General features: G+C 43.1%; 1 protein-coding gene across 2 annotated transcripts in view; it reads right to left on the minus strand.

The window, feature by feature from the left end:
- The window catches only part of BRF1 (BRF1 RNA polymerase III transcription initiation factor subunit), a 175,684-nt gene that overhangs the window by 56,739 nt on the left and 99,538 nt on the right, over nt 1–19,407 (minus strand). For both annotated transcript variants that reach the window (XM_040602549.1, XM_040602551.1), the window contains 3 exons: nt 18,612–18,651; nt 18,430–18,522; nt 17,483–17,761 (listed from right to left, as the gene is read on the minus strand). In XM_040602549.1, the coding sequence (XP_040458483.1) occupies nt 17,483–17,761; nt 18,430–18,522; nt 18,612–18,651 (412 nt within the window). The remainder of the gene's footprint in view (nt 1–17,482; nt 17,762–18,429; nt 18,523–18,611; nt 18,652–19,407) is intronic.

Here is a 19,407-nt window from a genome sequence, read left to right on the forward strand (position 1 = left end):
GTATACAGCCATATATACACACACAGTTTTTAAGCTACAAAGATACAGGGAAAATTTGAGGAGACTTGCAATACAACAGTTTTAGGTTAATTTGACTGATCAGAACTCAAAAGCAAAGCTAACGTATTTTCCTAGGACATTCACCGCTGGCTCTAATGATAGCCCAAAAATCAGAGCAATTTGCCTTTAGCAGACGCACGAACGGTTGAACTGTCATGAGCAAGTGCAAACAGGAGCCCAGGCGAGCTCTGACACAGCTCTTGCCTCAACGTCGGGGTTACCGCACTCACCCTTGAGCTCCCACCACACAGCCCCCCACCCCCAGGACAGGCACTCAGCTTCCAAAGGCCACAGACTTACTGCCACATGAGCCTGGCCTATGCCAACTGTCCTGCTAAAGACACAGTCTTCTTCTTGCTCCCAGGACTGTGGTCTGGACCAAAGAGCTGCTGCCAGTTAAGAACAGCCTAGCAAAATAACTCACCCGGAGAAGCAAGAAAGAGGAAGGAGCTGAATTTCCATTTACAGTTTTCTTCTAATCACCCTCACTGTCTCTCAGCAAAGGTGGGCTGACTTCTGCACCCTCCTTTGAGGTTCAGAGCTGGTCTATGGTAGATCTGGCAACGAGCTCAGCACCAGCCACCAGAAGTCACCTGGACTACAGAAATACTTCAGCAACTAGCATTAAGACAACACCACAATATAGTACACGCAATTATAAACCTGAGTCTTTATTAAGAGGGGGAAAAAAACAATTTGCATCCTGGACATTTACTGCACTGTCCAGGCAGGCTGGATGGTGAGAAGCTGTTAACTGAAAGAAAATTACCATGTAAGAAATTTCTTATTTTGTTACCCAGCTTCCTCCTACCTTTATTGCTAACAAGAAATAGCAAGCAGAGAATTATAGAGATGGGGAGAGGGAAGAGAAGGTAAAAGTTTATTATTCTTATTATTTAATATTACTATAGTAGAATAACTAGCAAAAGCAGAAACTCCCCTGAAAAAAACATAACCTTTGTAAATGAAGCGGTTAGGTGGGAACCTGGCCCAAAGGAGAGCGCCTCAATGGCAGATGGGGCTGGATTCAGAGCAGCTACCAGGCAGTGTTTGATGCCACTAGGGCTATCAGAGGCATGGAGCAGAAAGAGATCACACAAGTAAGATCCTGACTCTGATGCAGTGATCAGGACCACCAGCTGGGGTTTATAAACCTGCAACAGGAGACATGGGTTTGAATTCTTAAAAGCTGGTAGCTACAGAAATGCAGATCTGTGTTAAGAGCACCAGTCCATTATGCAACAAGTGGCCGCAGCCAGCACAGACCACGCTTTTACATAAAAATCACGGTGGCTGAACTGGTTCTTGTTAGATTAAGTGCTATCTTTCGGCCTCTGATCATGCCTAATGGCTGAGCAATGGGTAGGTGGTAAAGTACTTCTCTGTCTTGCTCTAGACCCAGAGATCTCACAGGAGCATTGCCCCAGGGACCAATGCAGTGTTGCATCCATTCAGACAGCTAACTATATGAAGATAAAGGGATGGCTCCAGGTGACGCTGCAGTAGGGCAAGCTCCCTTGGTCATCCGGCCAAACTGCAGCAGAGTCCTGCTGAAGACAGCACATGTACTGCAGCAAACTCCTCACGAGGACATGCGCACATTCCCTCCTCCTCTCCCCAGATGTTTTAGGGACTGCAGCGGGCCTTTTCCCAGATGCACAGTAGACAGTGACAAAGATTTTAACATTTTGCCTGCAGCAACTCCGAGGCCCCAATGCCTTGGCATTTGGATAGACTGAACCGTAAGCACAGCATAATTAGCATGTGTACTCCATATGCCTGAGATCCATCACTATAGCGCTGGAATGCCCTCCGACACCACAGCTTTCCAAGGGAAGAAAGTTGTGGCGAAGTTCCTGGAGAAGAATTTGTCTTATTCTCCAGGAACTGTGGAAAAAGGCTCTTCCGTGCATAGGAGGTTTCAGCAGAGCTGGAGAAATAACCTTTTCCCGACAAAGCCCAGCAGCATGATTCAACTATAAATAATGGAGCTGATTTCAAAGCCGGCCTTTCAAGCTAATGGCTATCAGAAAGGCCAGCCATATGCTTGTACAACCTGTCATTCTGATTAATCTCAACATCTGACTTGTATATAAAGTTTATATAGTAACAGGACTATATTTAATATGTCATTTTACCTACATTACATATTGCTGATTTTACAGTTTCTCATGAACCTGCCAGTCTTCTCCAGGTTACAGGCACACAAAGGACCCTGCTTAAATGTTGATTAGATGCAGAGCGAAGCAAAGACTTTCAAAAGATTTTTAGTAAACCTCAAAAAACAGGTAGACTGGTAAAACATTCAAAGAGAGCACTGGAAAAGATAAGGTCCCATATCTACATGTCGTTATTTTTTTATTTGAATATATTCAATCTCTATTCAGCACAGCACTGCAGAGGCAAGAAGGAAGCCACACATTATGGCTCAGTCTCACATACACTAAAAGGATTCATGGCTCTTTCTGCCATGCACCCATTTTATTTTACAGCACATGGCATAATATCAAAGTTGCTCTTCTTTAATTAACTGAGTAATGATGCTTTCCCATGAAGCTTAATCTAAGTTCATCATAACACATTGTATTTTGGCACCACTTCTCAGAAACATGACTACATGGTCCGCAGCTCATTTAGAGAGAGGGATGTGCATTTTGTGTACCAATTCACTTAAACACCTTCAGCATTACATGCAATACAGATCCCTCTGATTTGATGCCAGTGCCAGCAAGTGATGCCCAGAGCCTGGAGAGGGATGGCAGGTCAGCAGGAGAGCACCTCAAGAGCAGCACAAAGGAATTCCAGCCGCTCCGGCCACTCAGCCAGCCTCACCGGGGGCACAGCTTCAGCGCCTCGATGCAAACGCACGCAGCATGGGGAACGAACCAGAGCAGTTAGAGACATGCACATGCCCGAAGGACTACGAACTTATTGGCACCACAGAGATGCGGTGGGATGGCTCCCATGGCTGGAGAGTTGGCATGGGAGGATACAGGCTCTTTAGGAAGGACAGGCAGGGGAGGCGAGCAGGGGGTGTTCCCCTCTGTGTCAGTGACCAGCCAGAGCGCACGGAGCTCCGCCTGGGGACGGATCCGACCAGAGTTTATGGGTCAGGATCAAAGGGAGGGCAGGGGCAGGTGACATTATAGTAGGGGTCTGCTACAGGCCACCCAACCAGGAAAACCGAGTGGATGAGGCCCACTAAACACTGACAGGAGCAGCCTCATGTTCACAAGCCTGGTCCTCATGGGGGACTTCAGCCACAGCAGTATCTGTTGGAAGGACGACAGCAGGGCATCAGCAATCCAGGAGGTTCCTGGAATGCGTTGGTGATAACTTCCTCCTCCAAGTGACAGAGGAGCTACGCTGGGCCTTGTTCTCACCAACAATGAGAGGCTGGTGGGGAATGTGAAGCTCAAGGGCAGCCTTGGCTGCAGTGACTGTGTAATGGTGGAGTTCAAGATCCTTAGGGCAGTGAGGAGGGCGCACAGCAAGCTCGCTGCCCTGGACTTCAGGAGAGCAGACTTTGGCCTCTTCAGGGATCTGCTTGGTAGAGTAGCATGGGACAAAGCCCTGGAGGGAAGAGGGGCCCAAGAAGGCTGGTTAATATTCAAGGATCACCTCCTCCAAGCTCAGGAGCGATGCGTCCCAACAAAGAGGGAGTCAGGCAAAAGGGCCAGGAGGCTGCATGGATGAACAAGGAGCTCCTGGACAGACTCAGACACAAAAAGGAAGCCTACAGAGGGTGGAAGCAAGGACAGGCAGCCTGGGAGGAATACAGAGAAATTGTCCGAGCAGCCAGGGATCAGGCTGAGAAAACTAAAGCTTTGACAGAATTAAATCTGGCCAGGGATGTCAAGGGCAGCAAGAAAAGCTTCTATAGGTACATCAGTGATCAAAGGAAGGCTAGGTACATCAGGTACATATAGGTACATCAAAATGTGAGCCCTCTCCAGAAAGAAACAGGAGAACTGGTTACCCGGGATATGGAGAAGGCTGAGGTACCGAATAACGTTTTTGCCTCAGATTTCACTGCCAAGTTCTCCAGCCACACCACGCAAGTCACAGAAGGTAAAGGCAGGGAGGGACAGGGAGAATGAAGAACCATCCACTGTAGGAGAGGACCAGGTTCAAGACCATCTAAGGAACCTGAAGATACCCAAGTCCATGGAACCTGATGAGAAGCATTTGTGGATTTTGAGGGACTGGTGGACAGAGTGGCTAACCTACTATCCATCATAACTTGCAAAGTCACAGTAGTCCAGTGAAGTTCTCACCAACTGGAAAAAAGGAAACATAACACCCATTTTTAAAAAGGGAAAAAAAAGGAAGACCCAGGGAACTACAGGCTGGTCAGTCTCACCTCCGTGCCTGGGACGATCATGGAGCAGATCCTTCTGGAAACTATGCTAAGGCACATGGAAAATAAGGAGGTGACTGGTGACAGCCAGCGTGGCTTCACTAAGGGCAAATCATGCCTGACATATTCAGTGACCTTCTATGACAGCGCTGATGGATAAGGAAAGAGCAACTGATATCATCTACCTGGACTTGTGCACAGCATTTGATACTGTCCCACATAAAATCCCTGTGTCTAAACTGTTGAGACACAGATTTGACAGATGGAGCCCTAGGTGGATAAGGAATTACTTGGATGGTCACACTCAAAGAGCAGTTCAATGTCCAAGTGGAGACCAGTGACGAGTGGCATTCCTCAGGGGTCACTACTAGGACCGGCACTGTTCAATGTCTTTGTCAGCAACAGGGACAGTGGGACCGAGTGCACCACCAGATCATCATTTCAAATTCAGGCCTACTGTCCTTTCCTATGGAATAGACGTTTATTTATATTGTATTTTTTTATTTCTTTTACTTCTTTAGATAAGACTGGGATGTATTGTACTTTATGTTAGTTTTAACTAGGCAAACTCTTTCCAGAGCAGACTTAAGCATCATTAACTGTGCAGTAAAATAAGCCCAGGATAATGGGCTGACAGAAGGGACTGATGAGAGAAGAGCTAGCAAGGTGCACAGACAAAAGCCCTGTCTGCTGGAAGAATAAGATTTTGAATCTTACTAGCAAGATAAAGCAGAGAATACTTAAGTCCAGACAAAGCACTCCCATGTTAATTCCCTTCATCCCGTCAAAAACAACATAAAAACCTTTAAATGCTAAAATGAAGCCAAGCAAAGGAACATTACCGCCAATGAGTGCCAACTGAAATGAATGATCTGGGTTGAAAGCGTTTGCTGATGTAGCCAGAAGTTGCCACGAAGACTTGAGGGCTGTGGCAGCAAACTGGCCTGAGGAACAGATCCTCACCTCCTGCTGAGCCAAACCAGGCACGTTGACCTCAGCTCTGCCACCGCCCCCAGGGACCAAGGGGATAAGGCTGGAGCTATGCCACTCGAGGGTCTTTTGGGAGCAGGACCGACTGCACTCCTCACTCTGAACTGGATGTAACACACCCAGGATGAGGCCAAGTTGCTATTACTGGCAGCAACAGCAGAGAACCCGTGACTCTTGGCCTTTGCCCAGAAGAGGTTTACAAGTCAAGGAAAGCACCTTATAGCTAGGACATGATTGACAGTGCCCAGGCATCCATACCCACCAGCATCACCCCGGGGAAATCCAGTGAAGGGGTACCAGGAAGCCGTGCCGGAGGCTGCAGAGGCAGGAATCCCAACATCTGCATCCACAAAAGTTTAATTCTCAAGGTGTTTCTCATCTGCTACCAAGAGACGATTTCATCACTGCAAGCAATCAGCTTAACTGACCAAAAGGACTGCATATCTACCGGCCATAAAAACTTACAGACTACGTTATTCCACATTTGACCCAAAAGAAAAGGACAGATTTGAACAATCCAAACCCATGTAAATCACAGCCTTAATTGTACTGGCACTTAGAAAAAAAAAGGAAGGAAACAACAACAATCTCAGACTTTCGTGTTCTTTATAGACACTACGTTTTCCTCCATATTGCAGTAAAATTAAAAGTAGAAATCTTTGGATGCTGCAAGGAGAATGAGGAAGCTTGCCAAATATGGGGATTCAGCAATTAATACAATAGCAATTAATTCAGAAGAGTAACTACATGACACTGTAGGGTTCCCTGTGTGTTCTGTCCCAGTGACTGCTTAAAAAATCTGTTAAGCAAAGAAATAAAACAAAAAATATTCTTTGCTTATTTTTTTTTCTAAATTAGCAGCATTGCAAACTCATGCTGGTATTTGAAAGTCAGTCTGGGCTCTCCCTAGTTATACATCCTTATTATCATAAACATTCCACAATTGGAAATTACTTTTCATGATGCTTATACCACAAAGAAAATAGCTATATTGCATCTGCAGAACCAAAAGCAGTAAACTGTAATAAACATTAATCTTTGTCAGCGGCTCTGCAAACCAATCTGTTCGGCACGTAGGTGCCATTTTTACACAGTTGCTTTATTACTATATAATTATTGATGGATCAGCCAAGTGCTCTCTCAAGGAAGACTGTTCTTTAAAACGAGCTTATTAAAAGTTGAAGCGTAAACCTTAGGATAAAAGAACAGCAGTTAGATTTTATCTGATATAAACTTTTAAAGAGAGAAAAAAATATGTTGGAGGGACAATTTCAAAAAAGGTTTGAGCCAGGCACGAAATTGAAGCAGACAAGAAACTTTAATGTGATAGAAAGAAAGAATTGGGGACATCTGTACTGAGAATAAGTTGTAAGTAGCAGGAGGAATTATCAATCTAGTGATGTGCCAGCTCTCTGCATTTCAACTGCCATACCATAAAAATTGTTTGCAATGAAAGCAGTACGAAGAATCCCTAGATTTTATTGCTCCCAGTGATATTCTACCCAGTTTGTGTGTGTACACCGATTGTAGCCTTTCAAGTACAACACCGTTTCATATTAGTACCTGTTTAAATTACTTGCCCACAAACATCGTTCCATGTTCAAAATACCTCACCATTAAATTTTCTGTTTCAGTCAAAGTACTTCAAGAGTTTCTATCAAGCTTTCAAAGGCAAGAAAGTTTCATGCATGCTTCCTGAATGTCAAGATAAAGCAATAAACTTTAAATATAAAAGAAGGCTTTTTCAGGTGAGAATTCAGCATGCCTTTTTGAATTCCCTCCCCACCTTATTAAATCAAACTTCTTCATTGCTTCCAGAGTTCTGAGTGCTGCATTTCTGGAGCTGAACTTCAAGCATCAACCTTACTCTCTCTACAAAAACCCTGCATATAAAATTATCTTGGGCAACAACATATCCAAAATTGCCCATTCCAGTTCACTGATGGAATGTAAAACCTTTCCAGCACTGATACCTCAGTGCAAGCACGAATGTCACTCTCAGCCCCCCAAATACATGTTCTTTGCTGCCGCAAAGACATGGTCCAAAGTGTTCCTCCAACCCCAGCGGAACTGGGGGAACTGGTTTCTGCCCCCAGTGTCAGCCCTGTGCCTTTCCCTCCGCAGCGGGTGCTGCCTCCCTCCCTCCCGTACCCACCAAGGCAGCACTCCCTAACACATGTCTGTCAAAATGACCCTGTTATTAAAAACGGCTGCACAAGCCTGTGACATTTTTGACAGACCGAGGTAAGGGAGTTACATGTGCACTAAACCCAGCAGACAAGAGGGGGACGAGCCAGTAAGGCAAGGCACTTCTTAACCCCAACCAACAGCACCCACAACACCACATCCTGACACACCTGCTCTGCATTAAAACTGGAGGCCAAATTCAAGCAGTGTGGTATAAACCTGGAATTTTATCTTTGCTCTCAGGGAAGAACTTAGCACAGGAGCTTCACATTAGTTCTGCAGCAGCTACAGAGCTGTGAGACACAGCAGTAGCACGGAAAGCAGTACTCCTACTAAGTGCAAAAAACTGGCTTGAAGTGCAAGGAGAGACTTTATGGAATAGCAACTTCTCACTGGAGTATGTTTTATTTAAGGAAAAACACTGCCAGAATACACCATCACCACCACCAGTGACACAATTTCATGTTGATATTTCAATACATGACCTCTGTGGTAATGTGGATTTGCATTTTTTTACCTTTAGGAGGAAATTAGTAAGGGCCATTAAGTGTAACTTCCAAAATCAGTTGTTTGCCTTGTTCCTCTATGTGTTAACGATTTGGTCACAGAGTACTGTTTTACTTCCTTCCCATCTGTGAGCACACGGTGGCTTCTCCACCATAAGTAAATCAAATATGGCATTTAAGTAGTGAATTTGCTGGAAAATGGTAACTTTCCACCCGTTGTACCACTGTTTACTTCTGGCTTCTACATTTATACCTATCTCAAGAGCCTTGTTTCTTGCTCTGAATTTCTTCCCAGGTACTCCTTAACAGCATTATTTACCCTCTCTCATTTCATGTTCCTTTCCTTATTTCTGGAACACAGTTGTAAATGTCCAGGTCTTTCGTCAGAGAGAACAACTTCTACAACCTTAGGTGCACATATACATTTTGATATGAAAGCGAGCCTTACCTTAAACTGCTGACACAAAAAAAAACTCAAAACCAAAAAACAAAAAGTAAGTTTCTTCTGTTTCCTTCTAGCAAAACTTGGTTGCAAAAAAATCCCTAGGGTCAACTCTTTGCTATTTCCCCCTAGTTTGCACCTTCCCCTCCCCACGCAGCCTGCGAGCAACTCCTCCTCCAACCACTTCAGACACTGACACAACACAGTCCACACAATCTTAGATAAAAGATCACGATTTTTGTAATTAACAACCAACCCAAAATTGTTCATATCTGCCAGTTTCTACAGCTTTGCACCACTGTAATTAATGTTAACACTTAAAAACCTAAAAGCCATTTTTTCAGCCCTGCTGAATGCAGTCTGGTGAGTGCATATGAAAAAAAAATTTAATTGAAAAGCTGAAGACTACAGTAGCCTCATGTTGACAGGTCACTCTGATTCCAGGCCAAAGCAGACTCTATATTTGGCTGCTTTGATTATAATTGCTTACAGGATAAAAAATACATAGCAATTATCTCATTGTCACACAAGAAAAAAGACCTAATAAATGAACCAACCCTAAAGTAACATCGAAAAACAAATTATTTCAAAAGCAATCAGGAGTAGTAAAATTCAGTTTCCAAAATTGTTTTTAATTGCCAACAATGTCAACATTAATACTATTCGTCTACTGGATAATACATCCATTTTAGTTATGAAAGCATTTAGCAAACCAAAAATGTCAAACTGCAATTATACAAGGCTAAACTCATGACTGTTTTCATTAACAGTCTGTAGTGCCGTATCTGAAATCCCTAATTACAAGGGTCGTCTATGCAAGTCGCAGCCCAGCCCATGCATCTTGACTACTACGACAGTCCCACGGATTTCAGACCAACAAACAAAACAGATGAAGTGTGTAGGGGTGTGATGAAGTTAATCCTTAAGAGGATATAGGAATTAATTTTCCAAACTAAAGTCAAAGCTACCAAACAAAAGAAAAACAACAAACTGCTACAAAAAAAAAACATTAAAACCTTGCCAAAACAGCACTCCATTTAAAGCATTAATTCGGTGGATTTTCAGTTTGCAGGTATTGCCTTTACCAGCTGAACCTGCACCACAAGAAAATAAAGTACTAAATGGAGGATTATTTTAGCTTTTTCAGAAGATGCAAAACAAATGCGAAGTGGTCAGGATCCACCACAGCACTGCACACGGATTTATTACCCATCATATTAAACCCAAAGTAGCTAAGCCTTGCAAATCTCTCTGCACTGTATTTCCTTCTTCCAAGGGCACATTTTGCGGCTCCTTGACCTAGGTTAATAACTCTTTATTCTCAATAACAACTGAGACCATGAAGACTCCCTGAACTGAACCCAGGCCTCCACTCCTGACATTTCAGATACCGTGATGAATTGCTCAAATAACATCCTCCTGAGCGGTTGGCTTTCCATGCAAATTTCACATCCTCTCCATAGCTTTCACACATTTCACTTTCTGCAACTCTCTGATGAACAATTTTAGTTTTCAGTAGAGTTATTTTGTGAAAGCCTTTTTATTTCTTTTTGGCAGAAGGGCAGGGCAGGAATGGCCATTTCTTCTGCAAACTGGCCACCTAACCAAATAACCGTGAGCATTAATGAGCTCAAATTCTGGCAGGTGCGGAAAAGGAAGTATCATATAACTCTCATACTAGTAGGGGGTTATTCAGCTTTTTTAGCCAGGTTTCCTGTGTGCCTGTAGGTGTCTGCATTGAAACCCCCCATCGCCACCTTCCCAAGCCTCGTTTTAATCCACAGCCTATTTCAAACAAGATTTAGGAGCAGCAGGGCAGCAATCTCTCAGATGGTTGCATTTCCACAGGTTCCTTAAGAATCAGCCCCCAGAAAGGCAGGAGCAATTATAAATGCTCCTGAAAGCATCTGCCACACAGAGAACCAGCATCTTTTTGGATGCTAAGGAGTGCAGAGAGGAGAAAACCTTGAAAAGGAGCCCTAAGAGAAGGAAAACCTTCGACTGGCACCTACAAATGCTGAGACATCCAAGTCAACCACAGAACACAACCCTCCCTTAGTATTTGGGGAGCAACTGTTCATAATTCTGCTGCTTAGGTATGGGAAAAGGACCACTGCTAAAGGCCCAGCTGAGCTTTCTCCTCTTATCCCTGCTTGCCCAGCTCTGTGCTCCAGGACATTTCTACCTCCTTAAGCCTAAACCTAGGAAGAGCAGATGAGAGCAGACCTGGACTTCCCCTCACTGCAAGGGAAATCAACGTATAAAAACCTGCTGGGGTTGATCGCTTCTCTTTGCTCCATTAAAAAGCAGTATCGATGTAGCAGCACACACGTCAAATATCAGCACACAGAATGATGCACCAGAGCCCCTGTCCAGCATGTTCAACCTCTTCTCCCAGCCACACATCTCTGAACTGGAGACACAGCCTTGCTGCCACCTCCTTCTCCAAAGAGCCTGCAGCCAGCTGAAGCAGCAAGAGAGGAGAAAGCGGCTTTCTGCCTTTTTTTTCTTCAGGCAAGGGAAGGATAAGGCTTTAAGCGGCTGGTTAGCCTCATCAAAGAGCAATGTAAGGCTTTCACGCTACTCAAATTGAAAATAAAGCTGATTTTCTGTCATGCTTTTATTAGAGGAATTCAAGACAGAAAAGACACATTGCCCACTGCCCACTCAGCAGTCAGAATGAGGCAGGAGTCAGGCAAAAAAAAAAACAAAAAACCCAAGCCTGGAAAAGCTTTCAAGATTTTAAAACATTGCCCATTCCAGACCAGAATTTTATGAAATGAAAAATAAATTAAAAAAAAAGAAAAATCAGGAGGAGGAGGAGGAGGAGGAGGAGAAGGGCATAAAGACTTCCTGCCCTGAAACAGCCAGGGTAACAGGACAGCCAGCCTGGTCAGCCAGGGGCTAAGGGAATTCATTCACAGGGGACATGGCCAAGTGAGGTTTAAGAGACAGGTCTGCTCCGTTCAGCTCAGGAACCCGAACCCCATCCTCCAGTACCTTCTCCTGACCACAGCACCCATTACTCTCAGGCAGTTCTTCTTGACCAAGACTTCCGAAAAAACGACACACATTTTCCTGTAAGGAGTGTCTGTATTGATAAACCAATCCTTTGGAAAATTCCTGTAACATCCACAAATGTGCTAAAACTGTATTCACATGATTCACCTTATGCTTTCACTCAAATTTATTTCCCTGATGGCTCTAACAAACTGCAGGTTTCTCTCCAAAACCCCTCTCTAGATATGTTCGGAAATCTTTCGGCCAAACTGTATGATTAGTTTTCATCCCTTAACCTTCCTAGTTACTCACAGCATGAATGTGGAACAAATTTATAGCATTCCTATCCTCTAATGAAATGCAAAGATCCTGCATGAAAAAATGTGTACACAGATTTTGGAGTAACACATGCACATGCAATACTTGTGTGTGAGTGACACGCATAGTCAAGGAAGAAAATCACGTCATCTGTAATTCATACCCAAGATTTCAGGTATCAAAAAATTGCATTCAAAGCAGCTGGTGGTCTCCTATTACCATGCTGGCTGCAGCAAGCTCTTCACATCTCATTAACAGCATAATGAAGGCTCAATCAGGGATACAGTCTATCAAGACTGCCAAACACAGGCATATAGAGGCTAGATGAGAAAGATCAGCTTGCACCACGGTTTTTATTGCTTAGATCTCAACATTGGGAAAGAGTCCATCCTGCCACAGCAAATACTTTCCAATGAGCAAAATGGCACACAAAGATCAAACCTTCAAAGTGCTTTGAAGGCATCACACAAGGACGATGGCACCAAGCAGGTCACGCACACTGCCCATTTCCACAGGTGGGGCTTAAAACCACTGCAGTGTTGAATCCAGAGCCAGAAGAGCAACCAGGATGGGGCCATGCATGCTTGCACTGATGACCAAGAGTACTTTGCATATGTAACATAAATAGTGCTAAACTCAGCAGCTCTGTTGCTCATGTATGCAGTAATTATGATTTAATAGGGCTTCATAATGTTCTCTCTAATTACTGATTATATCTTTTTGTATACTTTTATATGCACGTATACAATTATATATATTCATACTGATGTACTCAGACAAAATCTGAGGAAGCAAGGAGGATGCTAGAAGAAGCAGCCAGTACACAAAGGGGTACACCCACCTGTTGATGGGGCAGCAGTGGTGGCAGCAGTGAGCCTTCCCCTACCACCCCACGATTTCAGCTGGGATCCCAGGCAGGGCAAACAACTCTCCCTGGCCCATACAGCCACCAACAGTCAGTCTCCAACTGCTTTCAGCCTGCCAGCCCTTAAGGATCCTTCCACAGCAGCTCAGACCCTGTTAGAAATGTCATTTTTCCGCAAACCTCCCCGCACACAGTGCTGCTGGCACTGGTCGCCTGCCGCTGCCAGAAACAAAGAGGGATCATACGCACTTGCATCTGTCCTCGTTGGGTGAAGGAGCTGAGTTTGCTCACAGAGGGTGCAGGGAAGCCCCAAGGCCAGTATGAAATGGAAGGTGGCAGCTGCCTGCAGGGGATGAAAGCTGGAGGAGAAGGGTAGGACCATGGGGGATGAGCCCATCCCTGTCTCATATAACTTCATCTTTAGCCACTTTTCACAGCCTCCTTAAGTAAGAAGTTGAAAAGTATTTGTACACAGGGACAACTATTCAATCAATGAACATTGTCTGCACAGGGTCTTTAACACCCACAGAAATCAATGGCAACATCTTTCAACCTCAGCCCATGCCAGATTATGCTGGCAGCAGTAACGGAGGCATAAATATGAGGGGGAATAAATACAAGGAGGAATAAATGAGCAAACTACGAATTGTGAACAAGCACAAAACCTTTCTCATGTATTCTTTGTGAAATTAGCAGCGAATGCAGTTAGCTGGGTACCTAACCAAGCACAAGATGCTACAGGCACAGTGATTTCTCACTGCAAAAACCGCTCACTTTCATGAGGACATGCAGGAGCGTGTTACCACCCACCTCATAACATTATTTGAAACCACTGCTCTTAATGACTGTATGTGAATTTTGATTCAAAACAAAAACTAAACCAGGTCTCAAACACTACCTAGACTGTGAAGGGGAAGTTATATAAAGTTAGTTGGTAACTTACACCCTGTATTTTACCTTTATCTCTGTTATTATCAGACCTTGCTCACTTTTAGCCCTGGCCAAAACTAAATTTATGACTTTTGCTTTCTGTGGCAAGAACAGATGAACTGGCACTGTACAGCCTAGCAGCATGACATGGGAAGGACAGGATGACAGCCAGCGAACACCAGGACATAAACACCAAGAAAGATGATAAATTATCTGAAGCAGTACAAAAGGGACATAAAAATAAATTGCAAAGGGAAATTTTACAGCAAAGAATGTTATTTCTTGAGAACAAAGACCATGGTATTTGACCATGGCAGTCTCCTAAAGGAAACAGTGCCCTGTTTTGAGGCACTGCAGAATCAGGAAAAGCATGTAGAGCATCGAGAGGGTGCTGGGATGCTGCATGGCCAGGAAAATGGACAGACTGATGTACCCAATGTCCAACTCTGAAATGGAGATCTCATTATAAAGCACTTCTATCATGAGAATAAGAAAGAAGCAGTTTGCAAAGACTCAAACTTAAATGTCTCTGCAAATTAATACACTTTGTAGGAAAGAAACAGTCAAATGTAGTGTTTATTCTAAGCACTTTACTGCCTCAGACTCATTAACCCAGTACCTCACATGCTGTCTTTGTAATGCAAATTTGCTAAAATACTATGTTTTCCATAAAACATTCATATAGACAAGCTCACACTGCTCAAATATCAAATGTAAGTGGAGAAAAAATACACTAAATTTTTCTTAATACCTGGGCTCTGCACCTAAGCCTTATCTGCATAAGCAGTTTGCGAGAAACCTTCTGCTGTTGCTGCAGCCGCTGTGGCACAAAGGTGGAAGATTTCCCAAAGCAGCTGATGTAGGCAATTATAAACTGAATTACCACATGCAAAAGCCAAATGAAAAGACTTTGTAGAAGGTACCTACAGCAGAGTGTTTTTTGAGGAAGAGAGATCATTACAGCGAGGAGAGGAGATACCCTGCATTTAGGGAGGCCAAACACTGCGCATACTGCACCTGCTTGCTGAGCTCCTATTTAATAGCCACCTGCCCAACCACGCAGTGTTATCACTGTGAGGGTCTGCAGGGAATCCTCACCACACTGCACCGGGCACGCTGTTTCCAGCCACTGCAGTGACTGGATGTAATATACCCATCCAACAACACGTGGAGCCCGGCAGGAGATAAAAATCATTCTGACCAAGGTCTCCAGCCTAACCTGAGCCAGATGGTCTGCACAGCAGAAGATGAGTCAGGGTTGCAGAGGGCTGAGGGAAGGGAAAGGTTCCTGGTTCATGACTTACACAGCTGTGGAGAAGGACCAAAGCGTTACCTTAAGGGTGCAATGTTACAATGACTCTCTTCCTTCTCCAATGGACTTAGGTGTTGGAACATGAAATACCACAACAAGTCTACAGCCAGCTGAGAGTCACAGTATAAATGGCACTAAACCTGAATTCAAATACACAGGATAAATGCAGGAAATTTTATGATCTTTTCCTCCTCCCTCCACAGGTACCAACTACTTTTGTTTCAAGATGATTATGCCATGCAAATTAAACTCAGACCAACTGCTCTCATCCTGTATTTAGTTTTGAAAACTGCTGTTCCTTTTCAGACTTGATGAAGGGCCCAGAAACCTGGAAATTGTCTAATTTTTAGAACTATACCAGTTGGCTTGATAGAAGAAGATACTACTTCCAGGTACAAGCCTTTCCTAGATTTCCCAGAGCTATGAGGCAGAACTCAAGATGTCGTTGCCTGAGGTGACAGAAACATCTACACCAGTTTCATTGAGGTTCAGAGCTAAGATGTGCAGGTGACCAACGGGAGGCATCTTAACAAGAGGTTTTCTCTAATCTGCATAACGACATTCCAGCTGTAAGCCAGGTGTACTTCCCAGCTTGTCTGCTAGACCTGGCTCTCAATCATCCAAAACACATCAAGGCTCTGTTATTGCTCCTGAACCCCGATGACCTCCCAAAGAAAACAAGGTTCTCAGGGAGATGATGCACATGCACACCCTGATGCAGCCACACCACACAGGCACCATGTGGCAAGGGCTTGGAGACTGGAAACTGCACCCCAGCAAAACCATCCTGCAGCACAGACACAACCAAAATGAATCTGACTTAACATGAAACTTTAAAATTATTAAAATAAATTAGCAGAGTAGCTGGAAAAAAAAAAGTTTCAGGCAGGATCTATAATCAAAATAAAAACAAAACAGTAATTCTGCATATAAGCTTCAGAACATGTTATGAAAAGTACTTGTTCAAACACCCACAATGATTTCTCAGATGCATTAAAAGAGAATGAACATACTGAAACCCATTTGGTTTTGAAATTCAGCTCATTTGGCACATCTTCCACTTTTGAAAGAAAACAAACAGCAAATGCAGACAAGCCATAGCATGAGCAGCCATGCACTGTCCTGCCCACCTGCTTGAAGCCTGACTCAGAGGAACATACCTGGCTATACCAGCTAAGCTTCATCCTTCACCTCAGTCCTCAGCCTGTCCATTAAAATGGTCAATAGCAATGCCAGCTGAGAAACGTCCATCACTGGAAACTCATTTTTGCAGGTCATTGGCTAGCCAGACAACAACAGCTTCTAGCCATTACCGACAACTCTTCAACATGAACTGCTGATTTCCAGCAGAAAGACAAGCCACGAGCCATCCATTTTCTTAATTGTAATTAAAACAAAACGAAATCCACTCAACTGTTTCTATATGATTTCGTTTGTATAGAATATAAACATGCAATCATCCTGCCACATTTCTGGAAGGTGAACACTAACATAATAAGCATCTGAATGCATTCAGTTCATCTATTGAGGCAGGGAGTATCTTATTGTAAGTAGTTGATGTTGAACAGAAATTAGCATCAGAACAGTTTGGATAACAAAACGTTCTGCTGTGTCGACCCCCAGGTAAGCTGACAAAACAGATTTGGACAGGTATGTCTTATGATGGAAAAATTAACTGTGATAAAGAAAAGAATAAAATGGCCTTTAAATATGTTCTGTTCTCGTAGTCATTAAGATGCAAAAGGAATTTTTAAAAATGCCATCTCCATAAACCTCAAGCACACATAAGAAAAAGCAAACAAACCTGCCTGGGTGCCTGGCTGTTTGCAGTACTGTCTGCTTTAATGGCTATGGCAAAACTGGCTTCCTTAGTTGATCAGTCCCGCTCCCACTGTACTATATAGAGCTTTATAATGCAGATCGATCTGGGGGTTTTAAGAAAAATGGAGCAAAACCACCACGATACACATCAAAGTTCATATCAAAGAAAAAAGCATACAACCGGTTATTTCCTCTTACAAACATTTTAAGTATTTGCCATTTGCAAAGATTCTCAATCAGAGAGACAGACTGCATCATGTTTGACTCCGGTAAAATGTCTCCTGAGAAACTCTGCCTTGATCTAAAATTCTCATACTTGGGTTTTAATTTCCAGTCATATTTACAGGAATCTGCTTCCTCCAACTTCCAAATTGAGACTCCATGGCTTGAAATATGCCCATTAGCTATCATACGACTGCAAATCTATTTGACTAAGAGATACACATTCTCAGGCTGCAGAAAATAATTAGGCACTCCAGATTTTCCTGCTGCTTCCTGAGGGGCAGATGCCAATGACCAACATCAACAACCAAGACCACTGGTCCCACCCAATCTCACAGCTCCTGTACATCGATGTTACAGTGATTGATGGAATTGCTAACCGCCAAGATACATGCAAATTACACAACAAACCCACAACTGTCTGCATGTGTCCAGTTCCCACCCTGAGCTGAACCGATCTCCTACTCACCAGGCTCTCGGTCCTTAGTGGATATGCACTCTTTTATGGACTCTGTTATGCCAAGACTAGCTGCAGTGGGGAGTGGGCCAAGCAAGGATTCCAATGCGGGTGGTCTTACAAGAGCTTCCTTTCCATTTTTGTATTCCTCATCTTCATTTTTTTTCCCTCTATCCTTCTCATGAAGTTCATTATAAAAGTCCTTGTTTAAGTGATTAGCAGCTGCTTCCAGTTCCTCATCTTCTGCCTCCTCCTCTCCAAATATGCTAGAGGTATTATCTTCTATAGAATCTGTAAAGGGGAAAAAACCCAATCAGCCATTGCATACCATCCGTTACGGAAACTTAATAAATAGAGAGATGCTGACTTAAAAGAATAAAAACTTTTAGAGAAAATCTGTAGAAGAAATATACATTATTTTATTACAATATATGAATACATGGAGTTTTTAGATGCTCTTCCAATTCATTACCTTGGCTAATAAAACGTATTCTTGTGAATACAGTCATGATTTAAAATAGAAGTATTGTGTTATCGAATTATGGCAAGTAAAATGGCTCTGCAAGAGAAGCCAGCTACTTACTGGTAGAACTACAAATCAAAAATAGCCATTTCAACACAGGCAAGGCCCTTTCACATCACCAAGTCAGCTGTGGGATTTGGTGACAGAAGGGTCTAGATACTGGTCCACTGCACTTTCAGAGATGAAAAGGAACATTCTTATGTGCCAGTGCCAAGCTTATAAGGCACCAGGAAAGAAGAACAACTGAAATCATTAATGAACAATGCAGCTGTTTTGAAGACTGATATATGAACCAACTAATTGGCAGAGAGAACTCCAACCCAATAGAGACCATATACATGATCATGTTTATCACAATAAAGTTTATACACTTAAGACTGCCTGCAGGATCTGAACCTGTTACTATTTAAGTGGTCACAAGACTTTATAGACTTACCATCTTTAGTGAAATTTGCAAAGACGCCTTTTGCTTTTGGTCTACTGTTTTCTAATTCAATCTCTATTTCATCTTGATAGCTCGATATTTCACCTGTGGTGTTGAAATAAAAATAAAACTCAGCAATCATTGATGTAATTTTGAACAAATGAGTGATATGTCACACTAAACACAACTTATACCTTCAAAATCCTCCAGCTTTTTTGATAATGCCTTCTCAAGCTGAAACAAAAATAAAATATATGTGAAATTACTAAAAAAACCCCACAACTTTCTACTGTTTGTGAACTGTATATAGAGACAGAGAATGATAGGGTATTTTAAAAGCAAAAAGCAAGTTTAAAACCCAACCCAAATTACTTTGCAGTGTCAGACAGGTCAGACAGACAAGTTTCAAAATACTGACCAATTTCAAATGTCCCACCTATTTTTGTATTTCAAAAGGAACCTTCACTCTGGCAAGCTGCAAATAAAAGGCCCCTTTCCTCAGCAGTCAAACTCTCTGACTGTCCCTGTAGACGCAAAGAAGTGCAAGGACAGTGCTGGAATTGCAGTGCCCAGCCCAGACATAGCACACAGGCGATGGCAGAGTGAAGCCCACTGACTTACAGCACCTGGCAGGCTCTTGAGAACATCATAAACACGCCTACAGACCTTTAAATGAAACTCCCTGAAAAACTAATAATGTAAGAATTGGCTGTGACAGTAGTAAAACGTTCTCTGCTGGTACCAGCTTCAGTTCATGCTTTGTAAAGAAATGAAGCCACATGAGAACTAATCTCTGCGGAAGCAGGTGCTGTACCACACAATAAAACCTGCAGTCTCATTGAAGTAATTGGCTTATTGTTTTCATATGTGTTTAAACAAAAGTTATATGTAATGGCACTTCTCCTGACCATGGGTATCACCTTAAAAACAGTGCACCGTTTCTGATCCAGTAACAAAGCTTACACCTTTGCAACCCTGGTTCTTGCTAAC

This window comes from Falco naumanni, chromosome 7, assembly GCF_017639655.2.
Source record: "Falco naumanni isolate bFalNau1 chromosome 7, bFalNau1.pat, whole genome shotgun sequence".
In the NCBI taxonomy this organism is placed as follows: Eukaryota; Metazoa; Chordata; class Aves; order Falconiformes; family Falconidae; genus Falco; species Falco naumanni.